The 19,866-nt window shown below is 35.8% G+C and overlaps 1 protein-coding gene across 2 annotated transcripts; it reads left to right on the forward strand.

Moving 5' to 3' along the window:
- The first annotated feature begins 5,828 nt into the window (after positions 1-5,828).
- On the forward strand, positions 5,829-7,979 carry LOC110921375 (TVP38/TMEM64 family membrane protein slr0305). Of its 2 annotated transcripts, none has more exons than XM_022165695.2 (4): positions 5,829-6,401; positions 6,604-6,840; positions 7,276-7,493; positions 7,568-7,979. In XM_022165695.2, exons 1-4 carry the CDS (start codon positions 6,165-6,167, stop codon positions 7,749-7,751), a joined length of 876 nt encoding a protein of 291 aa, XP_022021387.1. In that variant the 5' UTR covers positions 5,829-6,164; the 3' UTR covers positions 7,752-7,979. The 2 variants fall into 2 exon arrangements, with proteins under 2 accessions (XP_022021387.1, XP_022021395.1); XM_022165703.2 differs by having other exon boundaries at positions 7,276-7,324; positions 7,568-7,707.
- Positions 7,980-19,866: the final 11,887 nt, after the last annotated feature.

Here is a 19,866-nt window from a genome sequence, read left to right on the forward strand (position 1 = left end):
ATTGAGATTCAAGAAGAAGAGAAAGAGATTGATTGAGGATCCGTACAATGGAGAATCTTTAGAGAGAGCATGAAGACTGATAAAGGCTGAAGATTTGACATACCGAAGACTCGACACCAAAGACTTCGTCAACATCCAAGGGGGAGTCTGTTGGTGCATATGTCTGTCGACTTCGTCTTGTATCGAGTCTTGTTTTAGTTTGGTTAGATCAGGGCACGATATTCGAGAAAATGTTGAAATTATGTAGGATAGTCCGTTTTCGCACGAAATGGCAATGGCCATTTTGTACGAAATGGAGAAGCCATTTCATGTGAGATCGTTTCGTGCGAAATGGGATTCCCTATATATACGTGTCTTGTGATTTCATTTGTAACGATTCGATTCCGGTAGCGAAGCTTTGTCGAAGTGTCTCCAGCATTGTAAAATGATCTGATATCAATATAGAGACAGTTTAAAGAGAATCTTCGTGCATTCCAGCTGAAATAACTCTGATACGTTTGTTTCCGCCACTCGTATTAGACAAGATCTCTTCTGAACGACTCGTTTGGTCGTGCAAACGATTCTACAACTATAATATATACAAGCTTCCTTTTTAACTAAATAAATAGGGTAAGTCCACCCTAATCGGGGCTATGTAAAAAAAACTAACTAAATATGGTGCATTACACATTTCCTTCAATATGTACGAAGGGGATGGATCATGAGAAAACTGGTTTAAATGAAAACCAAAAAACTAACTAAAAAGCCTAAAAAACATACCAAAATTTTTATTTTATTTTATCTTTTTGAATTTTTTTTAATAAAATCACTATATTTTATGTATAAAAAATTTTCAAAATTTGTTTTTACTGCATATGTGCATTAATACGAAAAAGTCTAAACCACCTAACCCACCCCCCACCGACACCCCCCAGAAACCTAAACCCCCCCACCCCCACCCTCCAAAAACCTAAATCCACCCTCCCACCAAAAGCCTAACCCCCCCCCCACACACACACACAACAACAAACCTCAATAGGGCCGTTCAAATCGCTCGCCGCTCGCTCGACGCTCGTTCGGAAATTGCTCGGAAAATGCTCGTTCGATTTGACGCTCGGTTGTAAATGAACCGCTCTGCTCGGTTCGGTTTGTAAATGAGCAATCCGCTCGGCTCGGTTCGACTCGAATTATTGATTTAATGAGTGTATATATATATACATATACACATACATATATAAACATGTATATACATAAAGATAAATTATACCTATATATACACACACCTATATATATACACACTTACACATACTTATATACTTAAATATAAATTAAATTTATAGTTTTATATGTACCACTTTATTAGATTTCGGTCCACTATATACAAATTTACAACTATATCTTTACGTACTAGCCCAACCACGCCAATAAAAAAATTAATATCAAAACTAAAAGTTAAACCCTAAACCGATAAATGACAATCTGTTCATCACCTCAATGTTTTATGTCGTTACCCTAAGTCGATCGTCTCCTGCTCCCAATGTAACTGTTCACGCAATACGATCATCGCCTCGCCGGCCACAACATTGTTATTCACAAGGAAAATACAGTGCCATGAAATGTGCATGTTTTTAAAGACATAAAAAATTGAGACCCAACATTGTCACTATTTCTCTCAGCAAGTTTAAATCGGGCGACATGGTTGTCCAAATCACTTGAACTTCGCTCGAAGCTCGCTCGGAATTTTTACTGCTTGAAAAATGCTCGCTTGATTTGAGGCTCGTTTTTAAATGAGCCGCTCCGCTTGGTTCGGTTTGTAAACAAGCCAAGCACGAGCAAAGGTCCGCTCGGTTCGGTTCGGCTCGCCTCGTGAACAGCCCTAAACCTCAACCGTATGCACCTCAAAGGCAAATGCCAAGGCAAGCGAGTCAACAACCAAAAGTACCATTGGGTTTTCCAAGAAGACATAACCACGAGGTAGTAAGGGGAATTGAAGCTCACTTTAGACCGGTCATTACTAATAACACTTCTCCGGTGGTGATTCCTCAAAATCACGAGGGAAGAACGTTTGAGGTAAGGACAAATTCACTTCAAAGTTTGCCAAATTATAAAGAGCTGGCAACGGAAGAACCACATTTCCATTTGGAAGCGTATGACTCCATTTTCAATACTATTGGAGGTCAAGACTTTTATTCGGATGATGTTAAGTTAGTGCTTTTTCAATTTTCATTGGAAGATAAAGCGAAGAGGTGGTTCAATACTATTGGAGGTCAAGGCTTTTCTTCATATTTAACCCTATTTGTTCCTATAATATTTACGATACCTTCCGGTTCTTACGTCCGGTCCGACCGGTTGGACTGGTCACACCATTGAACCGATAAGAAGACCGATTCGACTTCCGGTCCGATTCTGAAAACATTGGTTCTAAGTGTTATGCAATTACACCCTTAGCTACATGGGATGTTTTGATTGGCTAACAAATTAATTCCACACAAATATCTATACATATCCGCCCAACGACCCATGACACACTTTCGTTTTAACCTTTTACGCCCCATTAAAAACGTGTTTCACAACGTTGCACTTTAAACCGTATCACATTGTCTAAATTGAAATGTAAACCAATGAGTGGTGGTCTATTGGCAAACACAAAACATTTAAACACCAGGGTTTTGAAAAGGGAAGGTCCCAGGTTCAAGTCTCAGTGACAGAAATTAAAATAAATTTGCCGTTAAAAATAATTGATTTTTTCCCATAGTGGTGTTGGTGGAAAAAGTAATTAACAAAATGGTGTTGTGAGAAAAATATTTACCAAAATAGTGTTTTTAAAATGTTTATTTGTTTCTCACTCCTACCCTTATTGGATAAACACAATTAATTAAATAAATATCAGATTAATCATGTTATTTGATATCTCATGTAACTTACTTTTTTGTTAAGAATCTTACTGAAACTTATTTTTTATTTATAAAACTTTAGTTTAAAAAATGATATTTTGAAAATCTAAAAATCAATAATTAATAAAACAGAACCTACTACTTGTCTTCAACTATACCCTCATTACACTGTACTAAAAAACAAACTCAAAATTCACTCAAATAACAAATTATATTGTGTTATGTTATGTGTTGAACATATATTCAACTAGCAAGTGCTAATATAACAAACTATATTATGTTGTTTATATAAAAAAATAATATAAGCGGAAGAAATTATGAGAGTGGTCGTATATAGATTTGAGTGATTTTTTCAGTTTTTTTTTTCTTATTAAATAAAGAGGGTACAACTAATGTCATTCAAATCATATGTGGGTTATTTTTAATTTGCTACAGATTTTAATATCTTTATTGTAGGTTTTTTTTAAGTAGATTTAAAAAATAGTCTTTTTTCAATATTCTTAAAAAGATAAATTTGGTGAGAGACTCAATAAAGCAATAGTTATTTAATGAATTGGGCTTATCTAATGGGAATGGGATTGAGAAACAAATTAACTTTCAAAAACACTATTTTGGTAAATATTTTTCTGACAATATCATTTTGGTAAATACTTTTTCCACCAACACCGTTATCAGAAAAAAACTAAAAAAAAAATGAAATGTAAAAGGTTATAAAAAAATTCTTGAACAAATTTCATAAATTAACGCGTGATGCTTTAAATCATAGGTGCCACTTGTCAAATCACCTGCACTTTAGACAACTCCATGCACCACTAGAACCCAATCCAATCACAAACAGCTGGCGACGCTTTGGAGTGGAGGGAGTCACATACAGTCACGCTACAATCTCCTTTAACTCAACAATATCCTTTAGCTCAACTATTGAAAGAAAATAAAAATAAACGGATTTCAACGTTTAATTGTATTATTTTTTCAACAATAAATTTCACCGGTCATAAGTCAGCCTATCATATTTTGTTCTAAATTAAAAATTTTAACGTTAACGCAAAATACACACACTGACACACACATATCAGAGGGTGCCCGCATGATGCGACGAGTAATACGGACATTGATAATTACGTGACATGTTAACTTTTTCTGGAAATTAAAAAAAAAAAGAAAGAAACTACGTAATACCATATACTTAAATTAAGGTGAATAAAATGTTCGGGTGTAATTCAAGCAGAAGACAAATCAAATCGATCAAAGCTTTACAAGAAAATAGGGCAGAGCATGAAAAAAAAACTTAAATTGAAGATATAAGAAGGTGTAACTAAAACGTTAACACTAAATGGCTTGTAACGTAGTAATATTAAGGTGTGTTGGAAAGGTTGCCCTGTCTTGAGATTGAAGGTTCAAGTTTCATGATGAATAAATGTGTAAATTTAGGGATAAGATTAAAGGGGCGTGTTTGCTAGCCGTTAAAAATAATTAAACACTCACCTTATGATCACCGCCCCGGTCCTAGCCCCTCACCCCCTTTTTCCTAGTGCATCGCCACTTTGAACTACCTAGGTCACACATCACGACAATCAAACTACCTAGGTCACACATCACGACAATCAAACCACCATAACTTTAATTATGTCACTCTTGTCTCCGCCAACAGGCTTGTAGTCTAGTGGTATTAAGGTGTTGGAAATGTGGAATTCTCCTTGAGTTCAAAAATTTTAGTCACATAGTGGACAAAATGTGTAGATTTAAAAGTAAGATAATAGTAGTATGAGAGTTAGCTATTCTAAAAAAAACTTGTCTTTGTAGTCATCGATGATTTTATCAACACTAGCCATTGTTTCTAGCCCCACCTTCTCTTGCAAATCTCTCTCTCATTTAGGGCGTAAACGTCGAGCTCAAGTTTGAGCCGTTTAACTAATGAGAGCTTGAGCTTGAATTTGGCTTATTTCAAGCTCTATTTTTAAAACTCGAGTTTGGTGCGTTAATAGTTTTTCAAGCTCGAGCTTGGTGGGAGCTCTGTTCATTTATTATTAATTTATTATTTTATATAAAAAAATAAATAACTATTTTTTAAATGTGTTTTAATTATATTCATATATTTCTTGTTATAATTTTTAGATATGACATACCATATTGTTTAGTTATTTTTTTATCATTTTGTTTCTCTATAATAATAAAAATATATATTTAATACATTAAATTAAATTTATAGATACAAGAGGCTCTAAGTCAATTCGTACTCAATTAGTGAAGCTAAAGCTCGAGCTCAATTTATTAACAATTTTTATTTTTTTAAATTGGGATATTGGATTTAAATAACCTTGACTTTCACCAATTGGCTGATAGCACTTCCAACTATCGATTTGTATCACAACACTCCCAACTTTCAACTTATTTTCCTCTGACACTCCCAAACTAACTGAACCCTAAACCAGTTAGCTGACATCAGATGCCATGTCAACAAACCGCCACATCAGATGTCACGTCAGCAAAAAATGCCCCGTAAGATGCCACATCAGTAAAAAAACTAAATGAGTCTTGGTTCGGATTCAGTTAGTTTGAAAGTGTTAGAGGAAAATAAGTTGGAAGTTGAGAGTGATATTGTACAATTTATAAAATAAAAGTGTTATCGGCCAAATAGTAAAACTTCGGTTTATTAAAATCCAAAATCCCTTTTAAATTTAGAGGCTCAAACTTGTTACAAGTTGAACTCACTTTAAGATTTTAACTAGACAATCACATATAGCTTCCAATTAGGTTAACTCCTTTACACTACTAGTCCCACACTCTCTCTCCAGCCAACAAACCCAACCCCAACACCCACCAAACACAACCCAACCCACAATATATACACACTCAATTATAAGACATTTATTGGACATTGTATCCTTCTCATTGACTTTAGTCGGTATGAGTTTTCTATCATTCAATATTCCCTTTCTAATCTTCTTTACTAATAAAAATAACAATAAACAAAATAAATACAATTAAATAACAATAAACAAATAAATACAATTTAATTATAGAATTTGGTTGGTGAATTATTATACAACTAGACGTTGCATAATTAAATATTCAAACCCTATATAACATCATCACACACTTTATCTTGCCCTTGCAGTCACTCTACCTCTCACAATTGTTTCCAATTTCATACCTTTATCTTGCCCTTACTCTTCAATTTCTTCTTTGATCCAATCCCTCAAACCCCTTCAAAAATCCCATTTTAATTCCACCTTGATCCCACTAAATTCTGCTCAATTCACGTGATTTTGATCACCATTAGTTGTTATTATGACTTATAAGGAGAACAGTGATGTTGTTACGTTGATAAAGATCGCAATTGAAGAACCCAGAGATGATTACGTGGCATTGACCGAAACAGAGGAGTTGGGTGGTGGTTGTTGCGGCGGCGGTGGTGGTGGTTGTGGTGGGTTTTGGTGGTGGATAAAGCTTGTGGTTGTGATTATCTTTGTGGGTTTTTGTGGGGTTTGTTTCTTTTTATGGATTGGACCTTTTTTGATGAATAAGGTATGTTAATTTGTAATTTATTATTTATTTGAAATTAATTATTATTTTAACAAAATTTGTTACTGAATTCAGTGAATTGTGGATGTAAGCTATCATTAGTAACTGACCCTAATTTGTGTTTTTGAAAAAAAAAAATTCATAATTTGTGTATTAAGTAGATTTAATTTTAGATTTTTAATTGCTCTGTGTTGTTCTGTTTTAGGGGATTATTCCAGTATTGAATTGGGAAACAGAGACTTTTAGCAAACCACTGTTGACAGTTTTGGTATTTGGTTCAGTGGCTTTGTTTCCAACAGTGTTTATACCGTCTACTCCGTCGATGTGGGTGGCCGGAATGAGCTTCGGGTATGGTTTCGGGTTCCTTCTGATCATCGGTGGAGTGACGATCGGTGCTTCACTTCCTTATTTTATTGGGTCTCTCTTTTACCACAAGATTCAAGTGAGTATTATTCTCTTACTGTTTAATTGTGGTGTTTTCGAAACTCTGGTAACCAGATAATCAGTTGATTTAAAATGTGCACGTAAGAAGCGCATAATGCATTAATGCGCACATCACATAATGCGGTGATGAGATCACGTTGATGCGCATGTGACGTGGTTTGATGAGGCGCCTTATGTAGTTAACCAGTATTTGAACAATATAAAGGCGCATCGGTATTTTAGTGTTTGAAAGTTAACAAGTTGAAATATTATCTTTAAATATTTTTTTTAGTATTTGTTAATAACAAACGCCTCGCATATTACTTTAAGCATTGGCTTTTTGGATCAAAATGCATCGGAAGGGCCACACAGTAAATACAGATAAGCACAATGCCAAACATACAATTGCTTATCTTATAATTCCATTAATGTCACACGTATCGTGGCTATGCAGGGGTGGTTAGAAAGGTACCCGAAGAAGGCTTCATTCTTGAAGTTAGCAGGTGAGGGAAACTGGTTTAACCAATTTAGAGCGGTCGCCTTATTGCGAATATCACCCTTCCCATATATGGTCTACAATTACATTGCCGTAGCAACTGATGTTAAATTCGGTCCCTATTTGTTGGGAACATTATTGGGAATGGTGCCTGAGATCTTCGTTGCAATATGCACGTAAGATATCCCACACATTACCATTTTCGCCCCGTTACACAACGTGGATCTTGATTTTGAATTGATTATTTCAGGGGTATAATGATCCGGACATTGGCGGACGCTTCAGATGATCAACAGACGCTTTCCGTGCCACAGATTATTTGTACGGTTTTTGGGTTTGTGTTAACTGTTGTAACCACTGTGGTGGTTACGGTTTACTCTAAAAGACGGTTGAGTGACTTGCAGAAGGATGAAGAACAGCTACTGCTGCAGTAAGATGATGAAGACAAACACAAAAACTAACAAAATAAAGTGTTTTTTTTTTATAAATTATTTGTACATAAGTGTTGAACCATATCTTTGTTTTGTTTCTTGTTCCAATTATAAGTTTATACCCTCTGGTAAGTTGTATATAATTGAAATAATTCTTCCATTTGTTATCTTTTTCGGGTTTTTGATGACCGAAAGAGGGATGTAATTACATGTTTTTAGTCTTGGAAATAATTGCAAGCTTACGTCTTTGAGGGTATTTTAGTCATTGCATGTTGCGAGCAACGTGAAGATATTAACATCAATATCAAATCTCTGTTAACATCTTTCTTTTTAATGACCGGAAGACGGATGTAGTTACATGTTATTAGTCATGGAAATAATTACAAGCTTACGTTTTTAGGGTATTTTAGTCATTGCATGTTGGGAGCGATGTGTACGTCGATATCAAATTTCTGTTAACATTGGTCTTTTAATGACCGAAAGACGGATGTAATTACATGTTTTTAGTCATGGAAACAATTACAAGTTTACGAGGGTATTTTAATCATTTCATGTCACGAGTGATGCGAAGATATTAATATCGACATCAAATTTCTGTTAATATCTGTGTTTTTTGGTTTTCAGTAACATATTCAGATATTTATTCAGATGGTCAATTTGTTTGTTTTGGTTTGGAAAATGATGTTTTTAGAAATATGGACTATGCCAATATGGACATCAAATTTCTGTTAATATCTGCCTTTTGGGTTTACCTTTTCTTGTCTTATTCAACATGGTTTTCGTCTTCTTCCTATATCGGTGATCTTTGTGAATGAGAGTCATCGATAGTGGATCTAGGGCAACACAAGTATATCAATTCAAGATATCGATTATGCCAACTTGCCATTGTCTTCGGTCAACGCAGGTAATGAGATTTTTTTGAACGACCAACTAAATCACCGGATAAGCATCCTGGGATGCTCTCAATCGAGCAAATGCATCTTCTCCTTCATAACGGTTGATGCATACTCGAGCCACCAATCCACCACTTCCGGGGAAACCCCGCCCGAAGGCCCATTGTGGTAAACCCGGGTTCGGCTCGGTTTCGAACTGACGACCTCCAGAGAGTCCTAGTTCTAAACTTCATTGCCACCACCAATGTCCTTCAAAGTGATACTAGTGGACGTTGAACTTGGGACCTCAAGGGGAGAGAAACCAAGTAACTAAGCATTAGACCAATTTGTCAGAACAGGTAATGAGATTCTTGATTTGTGTTCTTGAGAAACGGGTTAGTTCTCCCATGCTCCCTAGAAATAAGATTTTTAATGGAATATTTCCGGTTATTTGTTGGAAGTAGTCGTGTTGCGTTGGGACCTAATAGATGTTGCGATGGTGAGAAAGCAAAATGACGGTAGGCTTTTGTTGGCTCAACGTCATAGCTACAAATGCTAAGGCTACTCGATGTGAAGGAGGGTAGTCCTCAAAGGATGCTCCGTCACGTAGGATGGGTGTGAGGATGGGCCGGAAGTGGATGGACCTAGGGAAATGGATGATGGAGCTCTCTCTATATATGTGTGTGTGTGTGTGTTGTATGTATATGTGTGTGTGTGAGAAGGGGGAGGCCCGACTTGAACGGCAACAGGAAGACGTTCACGACGCCGACATCCCTGTGGAAACGGTGTGGAGGGCCGACGACGGTCCAAGACGGGCGGGGACGTGCCTCGTACCGTTTAGCCTAATGCAAACATGGCGATAGTGAATAAGGAGGGAGCTACTAGTATTAGCAATATACATACATACACACATACACATATGCACACATACACACATGCACACATGCACACATGCACGCACACACACATACACACATACGAGTGTATTGCTTATAACTCGTCTATGGCTGGTTCACCCCTCACGGATGTCTTACGCACATATTTATTTTTGCAACATTTTTACTCAAACATATGTTGTTTATAAGTAAGAATTAGTCGTTCTTGCTTCATAACTTTTATTTTCCTTTAGTATTGTTTATAGTTGTTTATCACACTATCTAATTTTTTTTATTTAGAGTTAACTGTCATTTACGTTCCTGTGGTTTGTCAACCTTTGCCATTTCAGACCAATTTTCAAAATTGTACAATTTTCCTCCCCGACATTCTCGAAATGTACCATTTCAGTCCAAAAACATAACCCTAGTTAAAAACTTTTTTTTAATGAAGGGCAAAACCGTCATTTTACATTTTCTTTTAGTTTTACTTTATTTATGTATATATTAAGACCCAGATTTATTTATAAATTAAATATAGGGTTGAGATCCCGTACAAACAGTGCTAATTGTAAGAACCGTAAAAACAGATCTGAGCCATTGATAGTTTAAATGAAGGGTTGGTATTGATTACAAATAAAACCCATATAATTAATAATTAATACTATCAAGTTAGGGTATTTTAGTCATTTAGTCATTTCCCATAAAATACTAATTCCACCAAGTTTTTTAAACTAAAATAACTTTTATATATTTCATTAAATTTGGAAAAAATTTATACCATAAAATCAAATATTTTTTTATCTTTAATATGAGTACCATATTGCTATACTTTTTTTAATTATAAAAATGACTTTTAAAAAAGTTACAAAAAGATGTTTTATAATTGTGCTAGTTACGTGGTTGGAATGTGCTAATATGAAAATGTATTGTGTTAATTTTAAATCTATACGTATGTTCTAATTTTATTATGTAATTCTTATGTGTTGTTATTTTTTTCCTTTTGTATTGTTATTGGGAGCCTATATATAAATAAATTTGTTTTCTACCAGTTATGTAATAGTATGTGCTATTTATAAAATTAAAACAAAAATATGAAATTGTGCTAATTATGTAATAATTATGAAATTGTGCTAGTATGTGTTTATAAGATTAAAAAAAAAATTGTGCTAGTATGTACCAGTATGTGTTGTTTATAAAATAAAAAAAAATGAAATTGTGCTAGTATAGAACAATATGTGTTGTTTATAAAATAAAAAAAATGAAATTGTGCTAGTTATGTAATAGTATCTGTTGTTATTTTTTTTTCCTTCTGTGTTGTTATTGGGAGCCTATTTAGAAATAAATTCGTTGGAATGTCGTATTTTTATTGTGCTAATGTTGTTTTGTTGGTGTTACCGTCGGATGCCCAGACGGTGGTGTTAAGAGAGTGCTAATGTCGTTTTTTGATTGTGCTAATGTCGTTATTTGATTGTGCTAATGTTGTTTTTTGATTGTGCTAAATTCAAATTCTGGTTTGAATTAATCTGCATGGATTTAGGGATATCTTTTTAATTTTAATTAGTTATAAATAAATAGGGTTAAAATGTCTAAATTATCCCTAAACTAATTTTTAATTGAATAACACTTGTCATTTATATATTGGTTCTTATGGTTCTTACAAACATAAGAGTTTGTATTTGATCTCATGCCATTAAATATATATAAAAATTTATAAGAAGTCAACCACCATTGCCGGTCAAAATCATACCGTTGCCATCTCCACTAGAACTTCTCTTCCCCGTTACATAAGCCTAAACCCCTCCCACTATCACTCCCTCCACCGCATTCGACGCCGGCACAACCACCACCGGACTCGATGCTATCAACGCCACCACAAAAACCCCTTCCACCACCTGCCTCTCGCCCCACTCATAAACACCGACAACCCACTAGCACCCTCCGGCGCCGGCTGAAGCAACGTGACGTCAGCGACGACACCTATACCACTCAAAACAGACACTCCTCTGTAAGATTAAATATATTATTATTGTAGTATTTAATCTTGTAGCCATATAATCATTTATATTATATAGATCAAAATATATTAAAACCTATTATATAATTAGTTGGTAATTGTTGATGGACCATATTATCCTTATTAACTAATTGGGTTTCATCTTGGGTAAGGAGATTATTAGAGAGATTAAGGGTTACACAACTTAGACAATTATCATAACATCATCATCATCATCAAAATCGCCCATCTCTCTCTCCATCTGAATCCACCCTTTAATTCGGTTTCACCATCATAATCATACACCCTAAGGAGGAACCAGATCAAGCTGACAATCATGTCAAACTCTATGGCTGCTTCTCTAACTGGATTCTCTGCTGGCCTTTCTACTGTCACATGTATTTCATTTATTTATGTTTTCCATTATGTTTAAAACTGAACTGATCAACATGTGGTATCAGAGCATATATTGATCAATCAGTTCTGTTTTGTATCCATTAATCTAGAATAAGAATCTGGAAAACAGAATTTTTGAAAACTTAATAATAATTCGAATTACTGTTCCGAAATCACATAACTTGTGAGTTAAAATTCGGATCTTATGTTTAATTGGTAAATCACTGTTCCGAAACCTGTTTAAAGAACTTAAAAATTTCAGATTTCAGATTCCACACGTTATTTTATATTTTTAGGGTTCATGTTCTTATGAAAATTCGAAAAAAATCCCTTATTTTGGAATCAATTTTGGATTATTGGGTGTTTTTCCTGGTTTTGATCTATGTTATCAACTTAAAGTTTTCGAAATCTGTTATTATTAATAAATGGATATTATTTTCGAAATAAATAGATAAACATTATCGACATTAAAACAGGAAGTTTGTCACCCATGATGCCTGAAAATTCGAATTTCAACCATATCACTATTAACTGCCAAATTAAGGATTTCGAATCTTGGAGAACACGTCTCGGATGAATCCGAGACTAATTCGAACTTACTATCTCGGACAGATCCGAGATCAACTCGAGCTTACACATCTCGGATAGATCCGAGATCATTCGAACTAACTCATCTCGGATGGATTCGAGATCATTCGAACTAACTAATCTCGGATGGATTCGAGATCATTCGAACTAACTAATCTCGGATGGATTCGAGATCATTCGAACTAATACATCTCGGATGGATTCGAGATCATTCGAACTAACTCATCTCGGATGGATTCGAGATCATTCGAACTAACCCATCTCGGATGGATTCGAGATCATTCGAACTAACACATCTCGGATGGATTCGAGATCATTCGAACTAACTCATCTTGGATGGATTCGAGATCATTCGAACTAACTCATCTCGGATGGATTCGAGATCAATTCGAATTTACACATCTCGGACATATCCGAAATCATTCGAACTTATCCATCTCAAACAGATCCGAGATCATTCGAACTCATACGTTTCTGATGAATCTGAGATATAACTTATTCAAAATCATAAATGTTCTTGAAATATCAAGATTTAATCCAAAATCTCATTACTTTATTAGGCTGTTAATATGAACAAAATTTTGGCTCGGGGCTTCGCCCTGAACCCCGTGCGGGGGCACACTGTCCCCCTGCAACCCCCCGTGAACTCACCCCGCGCTAACAGATGGTTTGCTATTAATAATTGGTTTTCTAAATACTTAACTAATCAAAATCAGATAATTTTTCACAAAAACCAAATAGCTTAACTCGAATGAACTTCTGATGTATCACTTCTGCCCAAAGGTGATTTAATGCATCTATTTATTGTTCAAGTATTATAAAAGCTATGTTAATTATGCATTACAAATGTGAATGTCTTATTTCTGGCCAAAGCTGATTTAATTCATCCTTGTCTAGCATACTTAACAAGTGCATAACTAAGTTGATTGTCTCATTTCTGGACAAAGCTGATTTGTCACAATTACTTTGCACACATTCTTAGATGATCACACTTCTGCTCAAAGGTGATTTATCTTCATTTAAGTAGAATCTTAACTAAGTCTATTATTTTGATGTTAGTAATAGACAATATCACAGCTTCATAACTAAAATTTATTTATGCCTGCCTTAGTATAAGATGCCCTTAGATCACATTAAGACTTCTTTCTTAGTATCATAATTCGCTCATCTTATTTCCACTCTCAGTACCCAATTGCAGGATTCCACCATTGACTGGTAATAACTTTGCTGCATGGAAGGACTCTCTCATGCTTACTCTTGCATTACTGGATTTCGATTATGCTTTAAGGGAGAATAAGCTGGCAGACCATACTCCTCAAAGCACTGCTGCTGAGCAGATGACAATGGAGAAATGGACTAGGTGTAACCGCATGTCTCTCATGTTTATGAAGCAATCCATAAGCAATGCGATTAGAGGAGCCATTCCTGATTCTGGTGATGCTAAAACCTATTTGGCTTGTGTGGAGGAGCAGTTCAAGGGAACGTCTAAAGCACACGCTAGTACTTTAATCCTCAAGCTGGTGACTACTAAGTATGATGGGAGGAGCGGCATTCGCAAACACATCATGATGATGAACGACATGGCCCATAAGCTTAAGGGATTAGACATGGAGATCAGTGATTGTTTTCTTGTTCACTTCATCATAACTTCGCTTCATTCGTCCTATGAAGCATTCAAGATCAATTACAACACTCAAAAGGACAAATGGACAATCAGTGAGCTGATCGCCATGTGCATGCTGGAGGAAGAGCGTATGAAGATGGATCGCACTACTGATGTTACAAACTTCACCACCTCCAACTCTAAGAAAAGGAAGAACAATTATCCAAGAAGGGATGCTTCCAAGGTCCAAAAGCCTAATCCTAATACAAGTGCACCTTCCAGCTCTAAGAACTCCTTAGGCAAACCCTACTGCAAGTTCTGTAAAAAGACAGGACAAAAGCAGAAGGAATGCCCTGACTTTAAGGAGTGGATGGCTAACAAAGGTAACGTTTTTTTCATAATACTTGAGTCCTATAATTTAAATGTTCCTACTAATTCTTGGTGGTTTGATTCTGGTTCTATGGTTCATGTAACCAATTCTACTCAGGGATTCCTTTCAATCCGGAAGCTTGGAAGAAACCAAAGAACACTCAAAGTTGGGGATGATCGGGAATTAGAGGTGAAGGCCATAAGAACTTTACAATTATTTATGAAAACTGGTTTATGCATTAAACTTTATGATACCTTATATGTTCATGAGGTAACTCGGAACCTTGTATCAGGACCACAGGTAGACATAGACGGTTTTGTTGTTTCCAATGGTCATCACAAACTCTCTATTCTCTATGATTCTGTTGTTTATGGTACTGGCATTCTGGATGGTGGTCTCTATAGATTAGAACTAGATGATGATTTTTCCAAATCTTTGTTTTCATATAATATTAATGAATCACTCACAAAGATGAAACAGAAACGAGACTTAGAGACTTCATTCATGTTGTGGCATCAACGTTTAGGCCACATCTCTAGAGAACGATTAAATCGACTCGTAAAGGACGAAGTCTTACCTCCTCTCGATTTCACTGATTTTGGAACATATGTCAAATGTCTTAAAGGTAAAATGACATCAGCGAATAAGAAAGGTGCCACTAGGAGCTTTAATTTATTAGAACTCATTCATACTAACATTAGTGGTCCCTACCAAATCGCTGGCATCACTGTACATACTTCATTTATCACCTTCATTGATGATTATTCTCGTTACATGTACTTGTGTCTCATTAAGGAAAAATCTGAATCTCTTAAAACTTTTAAAGATTATAAAGCTAAAGTTGAAAAACAACTAGATCGTCAAATTAAAGTTGTGAGATCAGATAGAGGCGATGAATATTATGGAAGACATACTGATGTGGGTCAAGCTCCTAGTCCATTTTATGAGTTTTGTAAGGATCATGGGATTGTAAACCAATACACCATGCCTAGTACACCTCAGTAGAACGGTGTCGCTGAACGAAGAAACCGTACCCTTTTGAACATGGTGCGCAGTATCTTAGCTAACACTAATTTACCATTATTCCTCTGGACTGAAGCATTAAAAGCAGTTGTTCATATACTCAATAGAGTTCCTTCAAAGTCTGTCCCTAAAACTCCTTATGAACTTTGGACAGGAAGGAAACCAAGTCTTAAATATATGAAAGTATGGGGCTGCATTGCTGAAGCAAAAATTTACGATCCTTTTTTAAAGAAACTTGACCCTAAAACAGTTACCTGCTTCTTTATCGGGTATCCTGATCACTCAAAGGGTTATCATTTCTATTGTCCTTCACATGTTACCCATATTGTTGAAACCAAGCGTGTTGCGTTCTTGGAGGATTTCAAGGCCTGTGGGAACAGTACCAACCCTTATGAAGAATTGCAAGAAGTACAAGACGCGGGGGGAGACTTGTCGCTTACCATTACTCCGTTTACTCATCTTGTACCTAATGCAACAGCTGCACCTGAAGCTACTGCACCAACTCCAATTTACCTCCACAAACAGAACCCATTATACCTCATAACGAAGGCACATCAAACGCTCAAAACCAAGACAATGCTGAACCCGATAATCAACTCAGGAGGTCGTCTAGTCCTAGAAGGCCTACTAATTGGGATGATTATGTTACCTACCTGACTGAAATGGATGCCGGAAAGCTCAATGATCTTATCTCTTATAATAAAGCCATTAGCAGTGATCAGTCTTCTGAATGGAATAAAGCAATGATTGATGAGCTTGAATCCATGAAGAAAAATGACGTTTGGGATTTAGTAGAATTACCCAACGGTGTTAAACCCGTAGGATGTAAATGGCTATTCAAAACAAAATTGGATCTGAATGGGAATGTTGAACGCTACAAAGCGAGATTGGTTGCAAAGGGCTACACTCAGAAAGAGGGAATTGATTATCAAGAGACGTTTTCCCTATCTCTCGTAAAGATTCATTAAGGATCGTTATGGCCTTAGTAGCTCATTTTGATTTAGAGCTGCATCAAATGGACGTTAAAACCGCTTTCCTTAACGGAGACTTAGACGAAGATGTTTACATGAAACAACCTGAAGGCTTTAAACCTGAAGGTCAGGAGCATCTAGTTTATAAGTTGAAGAAATCCATTTACGGGTTAAAACAAGCATCACGTCAATGGTATATGTAAGGCCCGCTTTTTCGTTTTTATAAAATAACATACAAGGGCGATTTAAAGTATAACTTTTTAAAACGTCCCAACTTTACCCGATTTAAAGATTGCAAAACTAGCAACACTAATAAATACTTTTAACAAAATTTGGGCATGACCCGTCCGTAAGACGAGCGTATCCCTGTTTTGTACAACTTCCAAATGATAATGTTCATGACCCGTTCGTCTAGACACGACTAAAACCCATAACATCAAGTTTTGAAAAGTATGACTACTGACAAGATTTTTGCAAAATAAACAAGTAATTGACCAAAAACATTAGTACAAACTAGCGGAAGCGCTTGGTATGACATATTATGAAACGTGCTCACTCCAACTCGCCAAGTCGCCTAAATTGAGGATTTACCTACATTCAACAACAAAGCTTTAAAAAGTTAGTCATAATACTTATTTCGCTTACAATACCAATATTTTAGTTACATTCGTTTATATGCTTTCATTTCTCTTACGCATTCGATTACCCAATTAAATGGGTATGGCATATACTCTCATAATGAGATACAAGCATACCACTTACGACCCGATAACATCGGGTTATTTGCTTTCAACATAAATCTTTCGTTCTATCTATATAACGGATGGAACATCATACATCCATAATTGCATTCGTGACCACCCATTCTAAACGGATGGCACCTTATTCTTACTCTACTTGTTCAACTCGAACTAGTCGATTTGCATAACTTGTTATAACCTTCGTTAACATGACCAAATCCGCAAGGGATTTGCTATGTACTTACTAACCACCATAATCATTATAACAAGGGTTGTGCTTCGTGATTATTAACAAAAAAATTTAAGTAAAGTTTTGTATGCAACAGAACATACCTCGATCTTGTGAGCCTTCTGGTTTTCTTAGTACTTGAACCTTCTTCCTTCACGCCTATATCAACACATTCATTCATGCTTTAGTACCCCAAATTTCATTCCATTATTTTCCAAATTACACATAATTATTCTTTCAAGCATTTCATCAAACACTTGGCGGGTTTCGTATTTGTGGGACACTAAGTACAAGTCTTCAAAGCATAATTCCTATTAGTTCATTTCAAAAATTCATCAACAATAAATCAAGTTCATAATATTCTTTTACCCTACATTCATTTGTCCAAGATTCAAGTACTACAACTTCATCATAAACCAATTTACTCATGATCACTTCTAATTTTTCATCATTCTATATCTCTAATATTTCATGTTAAATGGGTTTATGCAACAAGTCTTTCAAATTATTAAAATCACGCATAAACCTTATCCTATAGTGATATTCTTACATCTAATCATACATATTTTTGCATAAACACTTGGTTGGGTTGAAACCCACTTCCCATTATTCATCAAAGCATGAAATTGAACTTACCAATCTACCAAGTATGATGAGATAATCGAAAATTTGAAGGCATGCAGCTGATTCTCTTTGAATTTCTTTGTCAATTTGATGAATCTTTCTAGAACAAGGGTTTTGCCCTCGTTTCTCCTTCCCTGGTCGAACCAAACACACCAGAGTGTGTGATTTTGGTTTTTAATTCTAGTAACCCCTTTCTAATTAAAATTTTTCACATCTACCCCTCATAGTTTGTTATGTGTTTAATTTAATTCACTTTTCCATAACTTAACTATGATCTTGTCATATTTCATTAACCATGTTAAGTTGATTATTTATTCTTTTACTTATTTTATGTTAATCATTTTTGGGGTGTTACAGTATCTCAAGTTTGATGAAGTCATGAAGAAACAAGGTTTTATAAAGAATCAAGTGGATCAATGCACCTACCTCAAGATGAGTGGGGGCAACTTTACTATAAGTGTCCTTTACATAGATGATATTCTATTTGCAAGTAATAGTTTAGACATGTTGCATGAGTCGAAGCGGTTACTCTCGTATAACTTCGACATGAAGGATCTCGGAGATGCTTCTTACGTCATTAGCATTGAAATTCACCGAGATAGACACAAAAGGATCTTAGGATTGTCTCAAAAGGGTTACATAGATCATGTCCTTACACGTTACAACATGCAACAGTGCAAACCCGAGTCGCTCTAGTAGTTAAGGGAGATGTTTTCGGTTCATTCCAATGTTCGACAACAGAGGTTGAAAAGGAGCAAATGAGCCAGATACCTTACGCGTCAGTAGTCAGGATCCTGATGTATACTCAAGTCTGTACTCGCCCAGATATAGTTTATATTGCTAGAATGCTAGGCCGTTATCAAACTAATTCTGGCCTAGATCACTGGAAAGCAGCTAAGAAGGTACTTCGATATCTGCAAGGGACGAAAGACTATAAAGTGACTAATAGAAGAAGTGATCATTTAGAAGTGGTAGGCTATTCTGATTCTGACTTTGCCAAATGAAAAAATGACAAGAAATCCACTTCAGGCTACATCTTTATGTTAGCAGGCGGACCCATCTCATGGAAGAGTCATAAACAACAGTTAACCACAACTTTCACAATGATGGCAGAATACATTGTTGTTTATAACGCAACCTGTCATGAAATGTTGCTTAGGAATCTGATTACTGGGCTCAAAATCGTTAATTCCATTTCTAGACCATTGAGGCTTTACTATGATAACTCAGCTTCCGTTAGTTTCTCGAACAGTAACAGTTCGACTGGAGCTGGTGTAAGTCCCGTAAACCGGATCTTTCAATGATATCAAACCTAATCTTGTGAGAGTGCGGAATCCAATCACAAGATGATTCAAGATAAACCGGAAATGAGAAATAACAAGAACACCAAAATCACTTTTAACTCACACACGTTTCGATTACTTGAACAAGCAAAAACGTCTGGTATGAGTACACCACTACAAATCGCTCCCCTTCTCTAATTCTCTAGAATTGTGTAACTAGAAGGTTCAAACCTAAAAACAAGTTAAAAACTTGTTTATATACATAGACAAGCCCACTTCCCACATGGGCTCCCCTTGGGCCTGCTTGGCCCACATGGCCTAAAGCTTGGCCAAGTGACCTATAAAGGTCCAAAACCTAATATTAACCAACCCGGTAAGGCCCAATTCGTAACCATAGCTCATTGTATTAATTTGATGCGTTAGTCTCACACTTTAGGACCTAACAATCTCCCCCTAGACTGATGCCTCAAATTGTCTTCATAACAAGAATTCAGCAACATCTTCAACGAAGTCTATGGTTGTCGCAATGCTGCAGATGTTGTGGAAGTTCT

This window comes from Helianthus annuus, chromosome 2 (genome assembly GCF_002127325.2).
Source record: "Helianthus annuus cultivar XRQ/B chromosome 2, HanXRQr2.0-SUNRISE, whole genome shotgun sequence".
Lineage (NCBI taxonomy): Eukaryota > Viridiplantae > Streptophyta > Magnoliopsida > Asterales > Asteraceae > Helianthus > Helianthus annuus.